At 45.4% G+C, this 14,879-nt stretch overlaps 1 protein-coding gene across 1 annotated transcript in view; it reads right to left on the reverse strand.

The window, feature by feature from the left end:
* Window positions 1-14,879, reverse strand: part of LOC311122186 (AT-rich interactive domain-containing protein 4B-like) — a gene marked incomplete at its 3' end in the record, with an annotated part of 157,428 nt that overhangs the window by 119,146 nt on the left and 23,403 nt on the right. Inside the window, exon 3 of the mRNA XM_084196581.1 lies at window positions 6,204-6,314. Coding sequence (XP_084052707.1) covers window positions 6,204-6,314 — 111 coding nt within the window. The remainder of the gene's footprint in view (window positions 1-6,203; window positions 6,315-14,879) is intronic.

Genomic DNA, 14,879 nt, shown 5'->3' on the forward strand with positions numbered 1-14,879 from the left:
GACTTAGTACTTGGTGGCAAAACCCTTGTTGGCAATCACAGAGGTCAGACGTTTCTTGTAGTTGGCCACCAGGTTTGCTCACATCTCAGGAGGGATTTTGTCCCACTCCTCTTTGCAGATCTTCTCCAAGTCATTAAGGTTTCGAGGCTGACATTTGACAACTCGAACCTTCAGCTCCCTCCACAGATTTTCTATGGGATGAAGGTCTGGAGACTGGCTAGGCCACTCCAGGACCTTAATGTGCTTGTTCTTGAGCCAGTCCTTTGTTGCCTTGGCCGTGTGTTTTGGGTCATTGTCATGCTGGACAATGAAATTTACACAGCTGTAATTGCTGCAAAAGGTGGCTCTACAAAGTATTGACTTTGGGGGGGGTGAATAGCTATGCACGCTCAAGTTTTTTTGGTTTTATTTCTTGTTTGTTTCACAATAAAACATATTTTGCATCTTCAAGGTGGTTGGCATGTTGTGTAAATCAAAATGATACAAACCCCCCAAAATCCATTTTAATTCCAGGTTGTAAGGCAACAAAATAGGAAAAATGCCAATGGGGGTGAATACTTTCGCAAGCCACTGTATGTGTCTGTAAATGAGCTATATGAGATATATACACAGTGCATTCAGAAAGTAATCAGACCCTTACACTTTTTCAACATTTTGCTATGTTGCAGCCTTTATTCTAAAATGCTTCACCGTAGGGATGGTGCCAGGTTTCCTACAGACGTGACGCTTGGCATTCAGGCCAAAGAGTTCAATCTTGGTTTCATCAGACCAGAGAATCTTGTTTCTCATGGTCTGAGAGTCTTTAGGTGCCTTTTGGCAAACTCCAAGCGGGCTGTCATGTGCCTTTTACTGAGGAGTCGTTTCCATCTGGCCACTCTACCATAAAGGCCTGATTGGTGGAGTGCTGCAGAGATGGTTGTCCTTCTGGAAGGTTCTCCCATCTCCACAGAGGAACTCTGGAGCTCTGTCAGAGTGACCATCGGGTTCTTGGTCACCTCCCTGACCAAGGACCTTCTCCCCAGATTGCTCAGTTTGGCCGGGCAGCCAGCTCTAGGAAGACTTGGTGGTTCCAAACTTCTTCCATTTAAGAATGATGGAGGCCACTGTGTTCTTGGGGACCTTCAACGCTGCAGAAATGTTTTCGTACCCTTCCCCAGATCTGTGCCTTGACACAATCCTGTCTCGGAGCTCTACGGACAAATCCTTCGACCTCATGCTTGCTTTTTACTCTGACATGGACTGTCAACTGTTGGACCTTATATAGACAGGTGTGTGCATTTCCAAATAATGCATAGTCAATTGAATTTACCCCAGGTGGACTCCAATCAAGTTGTAGAAACATCTCAAGGATGATCAATGGAAATAGGATGCACCTGCGCTCAATTTCGAGTCTCATAGCAAAGGGTCTGAATACTTATGTAAATAAGGTATCTGTTTTTAATTTGTAATAAATTCACAAACATTTCTAAAACCTGTTTTTCCCTTTGTCATTATGGGTTATTGTGTGTAGATTGCTGAGGGTTTTCATTTATTTAATCCATTTTAGAATAAGGCTGTAACGTAACAAAATGCGGAAAACGTGAAGGGGTCTGAATACTTTCTGAATGCACTGTATCTACTCAACAAAAATATAAACGCAACATGTAAGGTGTTGGCCCATGTTTCCAGACGCACAAAAAGCTTATTTCGCTCAAATTCTGTGCACATGCGTTTACATCCCTGATAGTGAGCATTTCTCCTTTGCCAAGATAATCCCATCCACCTGACAGGTGTGGCACATCAAGAAGCTGATTAAACAGCATGATCGTTACAAGGAGATTATCGTGAACGGATGATCTCCGCATGTGTGGTTCCCACTGTGAAGCATTGAGGAAGTGGTGTGATGGTGCTTTGCTGGTGACACTGTCAGTGATTTATTTAGAATTCAAGGCACACAACCAGCATGGCTACGACAGTATTCTGCAGCGATACGCCATCCCATCTGGTTTGGGCTTTGTTGGACTATCATTTGTTTTTCAACAGGACAATGACCCAACACACTTCCAGGCTGTGTAAGGGCTATTTGACCAAGAAGGAGAGTGATGGAGTGCTGCATCAGATGACCTGGCCTCCACAATCCCCCGACCTCAACCCAATTGAGATGGTTTGGGATGAGTCGGACCGCAGAGTGAAGGAAAAGCAGCCAACAAGTGCTCAGCATATGTGGGAGCTCCTTCTAGACTGTTGGAAAAGCCTTCCTCATGAAGCTGGTTGAGAGAATGCCAAGAGTGTGCAAAGCTGTCATCAAGGCAAAGGGTGGCTACTTTGAAGAATCTCAAATATATTTTGATTTGTTTAACACTTTTTTGGTTACTACATGATTCCATATGTGTTATTTCATAGTTTTGATGTCTTCACTATTATTCTACAATGTAGAAAATAGTAAAAAATTAATGAAAACCCTTAAATGAGTAGGCGTTCTAAAACCTTTGACCGGTAGTGTATATACACACACATATATTTTTTAAATATATTTTCCTTAATTGTTTTCCGCTAACCCTACCACCCCTCCCCTAATTGGAGTAAACTAATGGACAACAACACTTAGGCTTCTACTCCCAGCTTATACATTTCCCCTAAAAGTATTATTATATTATTGATCGATTGACTATAACTTTTCAGATCACCCAGTAGTGCTACCTGCAGGGTTAGCTCCAGGTAAATGTTGCAATTCTTCAGCCATTCCTGGACCTGTGACCAAAAACAAGCTACATATGGACAGTACCAAAATAAATGATTATGTCTCTTCGCAGCAAAATCTGCAGAGCTGGGATGGTTGTATCCCCCATATATATATATATAACATTATAATGGTTGCAAGAATTCAGTATAATAATTTAAATAGAAAAATTATACGTTTTGAATCCGGCGTCGTTTTGCGTATCAGTTCATAAACCAACTGCCATGGAATCTTACATCGTAAATCTCTTCCCAACTATTTTCCCATCTATATGGGACAGCTGTCCATTTTTGGTCCTTAAATGAAAATGGTATACTTTTTATTTTATTTATCACAATTTCCTTTCACCAATTTTGGTCTTTAATGCAGGGCCGACAGACAAGTTCCTTACTTTTTCTCGCTTCCACTTGCCTCTTCCATTTTTGCGGAAATGCTGCAATTATTTGGTTGTAATTTTGGGTAGAGCAGACATTTCCATATATTATTGTTAGCTGCATGTGCGACATAACTCCACCAGTCCTATTTATGATAAAAATGTACAAACATTATACCTTTTTTTTTTAAACATTCCATCCAAAAATATATATTTTTTTAGTATATTTGAGTTCAACCACAATATTTGTTGTACAATTTGTTCTGTCTTTTCTGGTGGATTAAAAAACGCCTGAAAATGTGACAACTTGTACACTATGGCAATGACGTTTGCAAAGTACATATCTTCCCGTTACGTTATGCAGTTAAAGAGAATTACTAACACACACACAGACACGGGAGAAGACAGACAAGATGGTCCCTGAGGGGAGGAGATGCTGAGCTCCATGCCATGTCTCCCTCAGGGAGCTGTGTTGTGTGATGTGTAGCAGACAGAGGCGACACGGCCAAGGGTCTGGCCTGATTCTCACACTCACACACACACACACACACACACACACACACACACACACACACACACACACACACACACACACACACACACACACACACACACACACACACACACACACACACACACACACACACACACACACACACACACACACACACACACACACACACACACACACACACACACACACACACACACACACACACACACACACACACACACACACACACACACACACACACACACACACACACACACACACACACACACACACGCACTGGCATCCAGAGTGGCAGTGGGGGATTTGAGAGCTCATATGCGTCCCGCTCTCTATTTCTCTCTCTGTCTTCTAAGAGGCCTGACTATCACAGCCAGGACTGAGAGAGACAGAGTGAGTGGATCCCCTCATCATCCCAGCTGACCATCCATCCAGGACTGAGAGAGACAGAGTGAGTGGATCCCCTCATCATCCCAGCTGACCTCCTGCTCTCTCTACACCTCTCGGTCTTCCTCACAGGGTCATTGGGGAACTACAGTAGACTGAGGTGATGGCTCCATAAGGGAGACTACTGAGGTGATGGCTCCATAAGGGAGACTACTGAGGTGATGGCACCATAAGGGAGACTACTGAGGTGATGGCACCATAAGGGAGACTACTGAGGTGATGGCTCCATAAGGGAGACTACTGAGGTGATGGCTCCATAAGGGAGACTACTGAGGTGATGGCACCATAAGGGAGACTACTGAGGTGATGGCTCCATAAGGGAGACTACTGAGGTGATGGCACCATAAGGGAGACTACTGAGGTGATGGCACCATAAGGGAGACTACTGAGGTGATGGCTCCATAAGGGAGACTACTGAGGTGATGGCACCATAAGGGAGACTACTGAGGTGATGGCACCATAAGGGAGACTACTGAGGTGATGGCACCATAAGGGAGACTACTGAGGTGATGGCACCATAAGGGAGACTACTGAGGTGATGGCTCCATAAGGGAGACTACTGAGGTGATGGCACCATAAGGGAGACTACTGAGGTGATGGCACCATAAGGGAGACTACTGAGGTGATGGCACCATAAGGGAGACTACTGAGGTGATGGCACCATAAGGGAGACTACTGAGGTGATGGCACCATAAGGGAGACTACTGAGGTGATGGCACCATAAGGGAGACTACTGAGGTGATGGCACCATAAGGGAGACTACTGAGGTGATGGCACCACAAGGGAGACTACTGAGGTGATGGCTCCATAAGGGAGACTACTGAGGTGATGGCACCATAAGGGAGACTACTGAGGTGATGGCTCCATAAGGGAGACTACTGAGGTGATGGCTCCATAAGGAAGACTACTGAGGTGATGGCACCATAAGGGAGACTACTGAGGTGATGGCACCATAAGGGAGACTACTGAGGTGATGGCTCCATAAGGGAGACTACTGAGGTGATGGCACCATAAGGGAGACTACTGAGGTGATGGCACCATAAGGGAGACTACTGAGGTGATGGCACCATAAGGGAGACTACTGAGGTGATGGCACCATAAGGGAGACTACTGAGGTGATGGCACCATAAGGGAGACTACAGAGGTGATGGCTCCATAAGGGAGACTACTGAGGTGATGGCACCATAAGGGAGACTACTGAGGTGATGGCACCATAAGGGAGACTACTGAGGTGATGGCACCATAAGGGAGACTACTGAGGTGATGGCACCATAAGGGAGACTACTGAGGTGATGGCACCATAAGGGAGACTACTGAGGTGATGGCACCATAAGGGAGACTACTGAGGTGATGGCACCATAAGGGAGACTACTGAGGTGATGGCACCATAAGGGAGACTACTGAGGTGATGGCTCCATAAGGGAGACTACTGAGGTGATGGCTCCATAAGGGAGACTACTGAGGTGATGGCTCCATAAGGGAGACTACTGAGGTGATGGCTCCATAAGGGAGACTACTGAGGTGATGGCTCCATAAGGGAGACTACTGAGGTGATGGCACCATAAGGGAGACTACTGAGGTGATGGCCCATAAGGGAGACTACTGAGGTGATGGCACCATAAGGGAGACTACTGAGGTGATGGCACCATAACGGAGACTACTGAGGTGATGGCACCATAACGGAGACTACTGAGGTGATGGCACCATAACGGAGACTACTGAGGTGATGGCACCATAAGGGGGAATGAGAACATCTGACAAGGCAATTCTCTCACTGACCAAACCTAACCTTTTAGCTGTCACAAGCAGTTTGGTTAATCCTGGTCTAAACTTGATCAACAGTTTTAATAGAGTATCGTATTACCAACAGCACTACCACTAGGCCAGACTCTGCATCGTATTACCAACAGCACTACCACTAGGCCAGACTCTGCATCGTATTACCAACAGCACTACCACTAGGCCAGACTCTGCATCGTATTACCAACAGCACTACCACTAGGCCAGACTCTGCATCGTATTACCAACAGCACTACCACTAGGCCAGACTCTGCATCGTATTACCAACAGCACTACCACTAGGCCAGACTCTGCATCGTATTACCAACAGCACTACCACTAGGCCAGACTCTGGCATGTTAACAGTGGATTACCTTGGCCTTGACCAGTTTCCTGGCAGTCTTAATCTTGGCCTCACAGAAAGCCCCTCTGTACTTGGCGCTGACATCAGTGCCCACCGTCAGGTAGGGCGGCTCCTCCGGGGTCTGAAGAGAGAGAGAGGGAGGGGAGAGACTGAGTGGAAGGGAGTCAATAATAACCATTCAGATTAGTGGAGATGAACAAGAGATTAAAAGGATTCAAAATCAGGACAGATTAGTGGGAGAGAGGAGGCAGTGAGTGAATAATACCATTGAGATCTGTGATGACAATGTAACACTCGTACTAAGCAACTAACATTCGCATTTGTCTTTTCTTACCAGCACTGACAGCTGATCGCTACTTTATTGAGGAAAAATGTACTTACTACAACTGAGATATATGGCTCTGGATAAGAATGTCTGATAAATGACTAACATGTCAATGATGAACAAAAGGTTACCACAACTCAGGGCTAATAGTAGGGACTCGGGGAAACTAGAGAGGACTCTGGGAAACGAGCGAGGACTCTGGGAAACGAGCGAGGACTCGGGGAAACGAGCGAGGACTCGGGGAAACGAGCGAGGACTCTGGGAAACGAGCGAGGACTCTGGGAAACGAACGAGGACTCTGGGAAACGAGCGAGGACTCTGGGAAACGAGCGAGGACTCTGGGAAACGAGCGAGGACTCGGGGAAACGAGCGAGGACTCTGGGAAACGAGCGAGGACTCTGGGAAACGAGCGAGGACTCGGGGAAACGAGCGAAACGAGCGAGGACTCGGGGAAACGAGCGAGGACTCGGGGAAACGAGCGAGGACTCGGGGAAACGAGCGAGGACTCGGGGAAACGAGCGAGGACTCTGGGAAACGAGCCATCTACAGTTTACAGAGTCAGCAGGCTTCATTATAGTCATCTACTACCTCTCGGTACGCTGTGGTTGGCTGCAGTCAAAGGTCATTTCACGGAGGAAGGAGAGCATGATGCGTCTTCATCGTCGCCTTGTGAGTGAATTTCCATGTCCTATGTTCTGTAAGTGGTAACGATGAGTTGAAGTCCACCTTAATAGATTGTGACACATTCATTTATTTTATTTCGCCACGGAGTAGGCTATTTACTGTTCTTTGATTGACGACCGAACAAGTGTTGACTAGTTTATAAAAGGTGTGGAGCTGACTAAAGTCGATATCCTATATCCCTTTGTTATTTATAAATCATACAGCGTAGTTACGTGTCCATGGTAACGCATCGGGACAATTCCACAGTAACTCGGATGTTCCACTTTAAAATGCCAAACAAAAACCATTGGTTTCAAAGTTCAACAAACCACACACCTCTACCTTGAACAATCTACACAGAACATTTAACAAAAACACATTTACTGGAATAACTGCGCAGATGCAAAGTTTGATAACAAAATGTAAAATTAAAAATCTCCCTCAGTTTTTGATGTGACCACGTTTTCCAAAAACTCTTAAATATCTTCTCCGAATTAAGATTCAAAGATGTCTGCAGAAAGAATGGGGCGTCGGCTATGACGTGACACCTTGAGTTAAAAAATATACATCTTTTGGTTATTGAACTACTTTAGGTAAAATAGATTTACATCCAGTAACAGAATTACGGTAACGGAATTTCCTCATGGGTCCCTGATCTGCACTACACAGAAATGCAGAATTATGGATATGAATGTCACTCTCTTCATGGTGATGTATCCTGAATAGGTAAACAAAAAGGTAGAAATATACAATATCCTCCTTTGCATATTTGGCTATTATTCTACACACTGGCTATTATTTTAATGAGCTCCGCCCCCAAGACAAGACCACATTTGTACAGTAGAGTTCAGTACAATACTTTACTCCAGTGTGCTCTACTGAACAGTGGCCGTACGTACATACCCCAACCAGAAACCATGGTTTACAGGCAACGTCAGCACCGAGCTAAAGGCTAGAGGCTAGAGCTGCCGCTTTCAAGGAGCAGGACTCTAACCCGGACGCTTATAAGAAATCCTGCTATGCCCTTCGACGAACCATCAAACAGGCAAAGAGTTAATACAGGACTAAGATTGACTCGTACTACACCGGCTCTGACGCTCGTCGGATGAAGGACGCAGAGACGGAACAATATTTAGAGAGGATGCCGGAAGCTAAAGCTATTATCCAGTTCTGAAGACTGTAGCTTCCCTTCAGCCCATGCTATACAGCGCCTTCGGAAAGTATTCAGACCCCTTGACTTATTCCACATTTTGTTACTTTATAAGCCTTATTCTAAAATGGATTCCATTTTTAAAAACATCCTCAGCAATCTACACACATTACCCCATAATTCTACGGAAATACACATTTACATAAGTATTCAGACCCTTTGCTATCAGACTCGAAATTGAGCTCAGGTGCATCCTGTTTCCATTGATCATCCTTGAGATGTTTCTACAACTTGATTGGAGTCCACCTGTGGTAAATTCAATTGATTGATTATGATTTGGAAAAGCACACACCTGTCTATATAAGGTCCCACAGTTGACAGTGCATGTCAGAGCAAAAACCAAGCCATGAGGTCGAAGGAATTGTCCGTAGTGCTCCGAGACAGGATTGTGTCGAGGCACAGATCTGGGGAAGGGTACCAAAACATTTCTGCAGCATCGAAGGTCCCCAAGAACACAGTGGCCTCCATCATTCTTAAATTGAATACGTTTGGAACCACCAAGACTCTTCCGAGAGCTGGCCGCCCGGCCAAACTGAGCAATCGGGGAAGAAGTGCCTTGATCAGGGAGGTGACGAAGAACCCGATGGTCACTCTGACAGAGCTCCAGAGTTCCTCTGTGGAGATGGGAGAACCTTCCAGAAGGACAACCATCTCTGCAGCACTCCACCAATCAGGCCTTTATGGTAGAGTGGCCAGACGGAAGCCACTCCTCAGTAAAAGGCACATGACAGCCCACTTGGAGTTTACCAAAAGAAACCTAAAGGACTCTCAGACCATGAGAAACAAAATATTCTCTGGTCTGATGAAACCAAGATTAAACTCTTTGACCTGAATGCCAAGCATCACGTCTGGAGGAAACCTGGCACCATCCCAACAGTGATGCATGGTGGTGGTAGCATCATGCTGTGGGGGTGTTTTTCAGCAGCAGGGACTGGGAGACTAGTCAGGATCGAGGGAAAGATGAACGGAGCAAAGTACAGAGAGCTCCTTGATGAAAACCTGCTCCAGAGCACTCAGGACCTCAGACTGGGGCGAAGGTTCACCTTCCAACAGGACAACGACCCTAAGCACACAGCCAAGACAATGCAGGAGTGGCTTCTGGACAAGTCTCTGAATGTCCTTGAGTGGCCCAGCCAGAGCCCTGACTTAAACCCGATCGAACATCTCTGGAGAGACCTGAAAATAGCTGTGCAGCGACGCTCCCCATCCAACCTGACAGAGCTTGACAGGATCTGCAGAGAAGAATGGGAGAAACTCCCCAAATACAGGTGTGCCAAGCTTGTAGCGTCATACCCAGGGGCGGTGTGTTCAATAGGGCGATATGGGCGACGCACTGCCAAACGGGAAAAGGAAGGGATTTTTTTTCTAATCAATTATATCACGGCAACAGTAGTTATCAGTGTTCTAATCTGATCTGACTGCCACTAAATGTCAAATCAGGCTAAAGTCGTGCTTCAAATGGCCCCGCCCGTTTTTGGGGCGATTTCAGTCATGTTGAAAATCGCCCAGAAGTCTGTCATAGACTCCCATGTAAAATCTATTTTTTTCAAATTTCAAAGCTTTCAATACAATCTCTATGGGTGTCTGTGGGCTTGCACTTACGCGCTTTCGTCATACGTGACGTAACCATGAACGTAACTAAGAAAATAGCGGCTAGCAGCGTCTCTGTTGCGACCTGCAGTGTGGCGTTATCTTATGTTTTTAATTTGTACACTTAGTGGCGTTATTTTATGTTTTTAATTTGTACACTTAGTTTACAAACATTCTGCCAACCATGGATTTCCAGTGGTGGGTTTTGGACTGATCTTGTTGATCGTGTACATACCCGCTACGAACGGACTAAATAATGAAAACGCTGCTGGCAGCGGAATCCAATACAGCTGGGAGACTTGGCTGGATGACAGAGTCCCGGACAGAGAAGTGGAGCCGGCCGGCTTCACCCTGGTCAGAGCGGACCGCGATCTGACAGTCACAGGGAAAATCGATCCTGGTAAGAGAGCGACTCTGTACCCCCGACATTGAACTGCTTTCTGTGTCACTGCGACCTTACTATCTGCCCCGTGAGTTCCCCCAATTGTTTGTTACCGTTGTGTACTGTTGATAATCACAAGTTTACTGGAGAACTGAGACCAAGTAGAGACTTTGGACAGGGTGGATATGGTATAATAAAGGCAGTTTATTCAGAGGTAAAGATATCTGGAATCGCGTGCACGGACTCGTTCGTCAAACTCTTAGGGAGCTATCTGAAGAGAGCCCCGAAAACATTGTGTGCAGACATTTTATACAATAAATGATGTAGGTTGAATCTAGTAGTTCTGATCTTCTGATTGGTCCTGATGAGTTGGGCGATGTCCCCTCCACTGTTGCATTGGCTCTGAGTCGGGTTCTCTGTCTTCAAATGTTCAGCCTAAAGAGAGGGGATTTTTGTGTGTGTGTGTGTGTGTGTGTTTAACAGTGATGATGTGTGTGTGTGTGTGTTATCAGTGATGATGTGTGTGTGTGTGTGTGTGTGTGTGTGTGTGTGTGTGTGTGTGTGTGTGTGTGTGTGTGTCCTCAGAGCAAGAACTCGTGAGTTGGAAGAACTGAGAGACCTATGGCGTGGGTGTTGTCCTTGGCCACCTGCTGACAAGGCTGACAAGATAGGACTCTTTTGTCCATTGTTATAGGATAGGAACAGCATTGATTGAAAACAAACGCCCAACACAAAATGGGTCATGCACAAGATTTTAGTCAGACCAAGCTATAACATTATATATTTACTACGACAGTACATTCAACCAAAAGCTAATATAACAAAGGCATCAGAGATTATTTATAATCTGTCACAGAAACTGGAATCCATCTCCCCAGATCAGTCAATAAATGCTTCTGGTATTGACTTATATGCTGCCCCTGTCTTCATGTTGTTGCTGGACATATCTTTTTTAAAATGTGTGTAGGTCACCTAAATCATCAGAAAAATTGCCCCTCCTGAGAATTTTTTCAGGAGCCGCCACTGGTCATACCCAAGAAGACTCGAGGCTGTAATTGCTACCAAAGGTGCTTCAACATAGTACTGAGTAAAGGGTCTGAATACTTATGTAAATTTGATATGTTATTTATTTTTTATAAATTAGCAAAATATTCTAAAAACGTGTTTTTGTTTTGTCATTACGGGTATTGTTTGTAGATAATGAGAAACAACTATTTAATCCATTTTAGAATAAGGCTGTAACGTAACAAAATGTGGAGAAAGTCATGGGGTCTGAATACTTTCTGAATGCACTGTAACTCACTACGGTAAGACATTCTGTTTGACTGGCACTTTGCTCCATCATGGCATGTGCCACACACAAACCTGTTCCATTCTGAAGGTCCGCCACAAGGAATATTACAAAAGATTTGCCTGCACTTAAGCCTCTGCCCAGTCTTTCAACAACATCATCGTTCCTCATGATTCGTAGCATGTGATTTCGCGCTACGGCCCAACGGCGATGCCAATTATATCATGATGTTTTATGAGTACATAATCACGATAGGACACAGGTTGACATCGCCCAACCCTACACTACTCCACCTCTCAGATCAACACCTTGTTAGTCTGTATAGCAGTCTGTCAGTCTGGCCTCAGGACCCTTGTTAGTCTGTATAGCAGTCTGTCAGTCTGGCCTCAGGACCCTTGTTAGTCTGTATAGCAGTCTGTCAGTCTGGCCTCAGGACCCTTGTTAGCAGTCTGTCAGTCTGGCCTCAGGACCCTTGTTAGCAGTCTGTCAGTCTGGCCTCAGGACCCTTGTTAGTCTGTATAGCAGTCTGTCAGTCTGGCCTCAGGACCCTTGTTAGTCTGTATAGCAGTCTATCCGTCTGGCCTCAGGACCCTTGTTAGCCTGTATAGCAGTCTGTCAGTCTGGCCTCAGGACCCTTGTTAGTCTGTATAGCAGTTTGTCAGTCTGGCCTCAGGACCCTTGTTAGCAGTCTGTCAGTCTGGCCTCAGGACCCTTGTTAGTCTGTATAGCAGTCTGTCAGTCTGGCCTCAGGACCCTTGTTAGCCTGTATAGCAGTCTGTCAGTCTGGCCTCAGGACCCTTGTTAGTCTGTATAGCAGTCTGTCAGTCTGGCCTCAGGACCCTTGTTAGCCTGTATAGCAGTCTGTCAGTCTGGCCTCAGGACCCTTGTTAGTCTGTATAGCAGTCTGTCCGTCTGGCCTCAGGACCCTTGTTAGCCTGTATAGCAGTCTGTCAGTCTGGCCTCAGGACCCTTGTTAGTCTGTATAGCAGTCTGTCAGTCTGGCCTCAGGACCCTTGTTAGCCTGTATAGCAGTCTGTCAGTCTGGCCTCAGGACCCTTGTTAGTCTGTATAGCAGTCTGTCAGTCTGGCCTCAGGACCCTTGTTAGTCTGTATAGCAGTCTGTCAGTCTGGCCTCAGGACCCTTGTTAGTCTGTATAGCAGTCTGTCAGTCTGGCCTCAGGACCCTTGTTAGCAGTCTGTCAGTCTGGCCTCAGGACCCTTGTTAGTCTGTATAGCAGTCTGGCAGTCTGGCCTCAGGACCCTTGTTAGCCTGTATAGCAGTCTGTCAGTCTGGCCTCAGGACCCTTGTTAGTCTGTATAGCAGTCTGTCAGTCTGGCCTCAGGACCCTTGTTAGTCTGTATAGCAGTCTGTCAGTCTGGCCTCAGGACCCTTGTTAGTCTGTATAGCAGTCTGGCAGTCTGGCCTCAGGACCCTTGTTAGTCTGTATAGCAGTCTGGCAGTCTGGCCTCAGGACCCTTGTTAGTCTGTATAGCAGTCTGTCAGTCTGGCCTCAGGACCCTTGTTAGTCTGTATAGCAGTCTGTCAGTCTGGCCTCAGGACCCTTGTTAGCCTGTATAGCAGTCTGTCAGTCTGGCCTCAGGACCCTTGTTAGTCTGCATAGCAGTCTGTCAGTCTGGCCTCAGGACCCTTGTTAGTCTGTATAGCAGTCTGTCAGTCTGGCCTCAGGACCCTTGTTAGTCTGTATAGCAGTCTGTCAGTCTGGCCTCAGGACCCTTGTTAGTCTGTATAGCAGTCTGTCAGTCTGGCCTCAGGACCCTTGTTAGCAGTTTGTCAGTCTGGCCTCAGGACCCTTGTTAGCAGTTTGTCAGTCTGGCCTCAGGACCCTTGTTAGTCTGTATAGCAGTCTGTCAGTCTGGCCTCAGGACCCTTGTTAGCCTGTATAGCAGTCTGTCCGTCTGGCCTCAGGACCCTTGTTAGTCTGTATAGCAGTCTGTCAGTCTGGCCTCAGGACCCTTGTTAGTCTGTATAGCAGTCTGTCAGTCTGGCCTCAGGACCCTTGTTAGTCTGTATAGCAGTCTGGCAGTCTGGCCTCAGGACCCTTGTTAGTCTGTATAGCAGTCTGTCCGTCTGGCATCAGGACCCTTGTTAGCCTGTATAGCAGTCAGGAATACAGTGAAACCAGCTAACAGCTGCCCTGCATGTCACAATACCACTCTTACATGACAGCGCATCGATTCTAGTGATGGGGGGGAATGTATACAGTTACATATCACAATATTATTTTTTGACAATATTATATATTTGTCTCCCAAGATGTAATTAATATGGCCATTTCACTTCCAAGATTTAATTTATATGGATATTTAACTCCCATGATGTAATTTATATAGATATTCGACTCCCAAGATTTGTTTTTCCTACTGTATGTAGCATTGGCCAGGGCCGGCGCCAGAACGACTCAGTTGGAGAGGTATTTCATTTCTATAGGGGGGGGGGGGCATGAGACCTAATTTAATTTAATTTTAATGTGGCATGAACACATCCAGTCATGATGTTGTCGTCTTATTGTCAACCTACTTCTTAAAGTGATTTGTTTATCTTTGCACGTTCGTCCAAAATAATCCCAGCATACGAAATAATCCCAGCATACGAAATAATCCCAGCATACGAAAAGTGCACCGTTCACTCGCCAACTTCCCCTTCAGTGGTGTAGTGCTATTTTCTTTTTTTATTACATTTTTGTACTGACAGATGTAGCCTATTGAATACCATTGTAGAACAGGCCTATGCATAAAATTCATCCTCCAATTGCAATGGTCTGCCTGTGGCCAAACATAGTCCATAACATTTTTTGACCAAGTTAAGCATACCTAATTTCAAAAATCGCCCATCACTGTCAATTGTGAATGACAATTCTTTACGTTTTACCGGGGATGACGTCCAAACTGTGTCTGCATGCCAATCAGTTTCATGGGAATTTAGATCTTCTTGAAATACTGTTTTGTGGAGCGCGCTGTTGAGTTTTGAACGCATGAGGAAAAAAACGTTTCAGCTTCAGATAAGAAATGAGTGATTTTTTGATGTACCATGGACCTACCAGAGTTTATGCTATTATATTCAGTTCTGTCATGTAGAATACTAATGAATCATTGATTCAGCTCTGATCTAACTTTACTAAACAAGCACCATCGTGAGACGTGATAATCTTCTATTTGTAGTAATAATAATAATAATAATTGTATTTTGTTTTTTATTTCACCTTT

The sequence above is a fragment of the Coregonus lavaretus genome (assembly GCF_964263955.1).
Source record: "Coregonus lavaretus genome assembly, contig: HAP1_SCAFFOLD_879, whole genome shotgun sequence".
In the NCBI taxonomy this organism is placed as follows: domain Eukaryota; kingdom Metazoa; phylum Chordata; class Actinopteri; order Salmoniformes; family Salmonidae; genus Coregonus; species Coregonus lavaretus.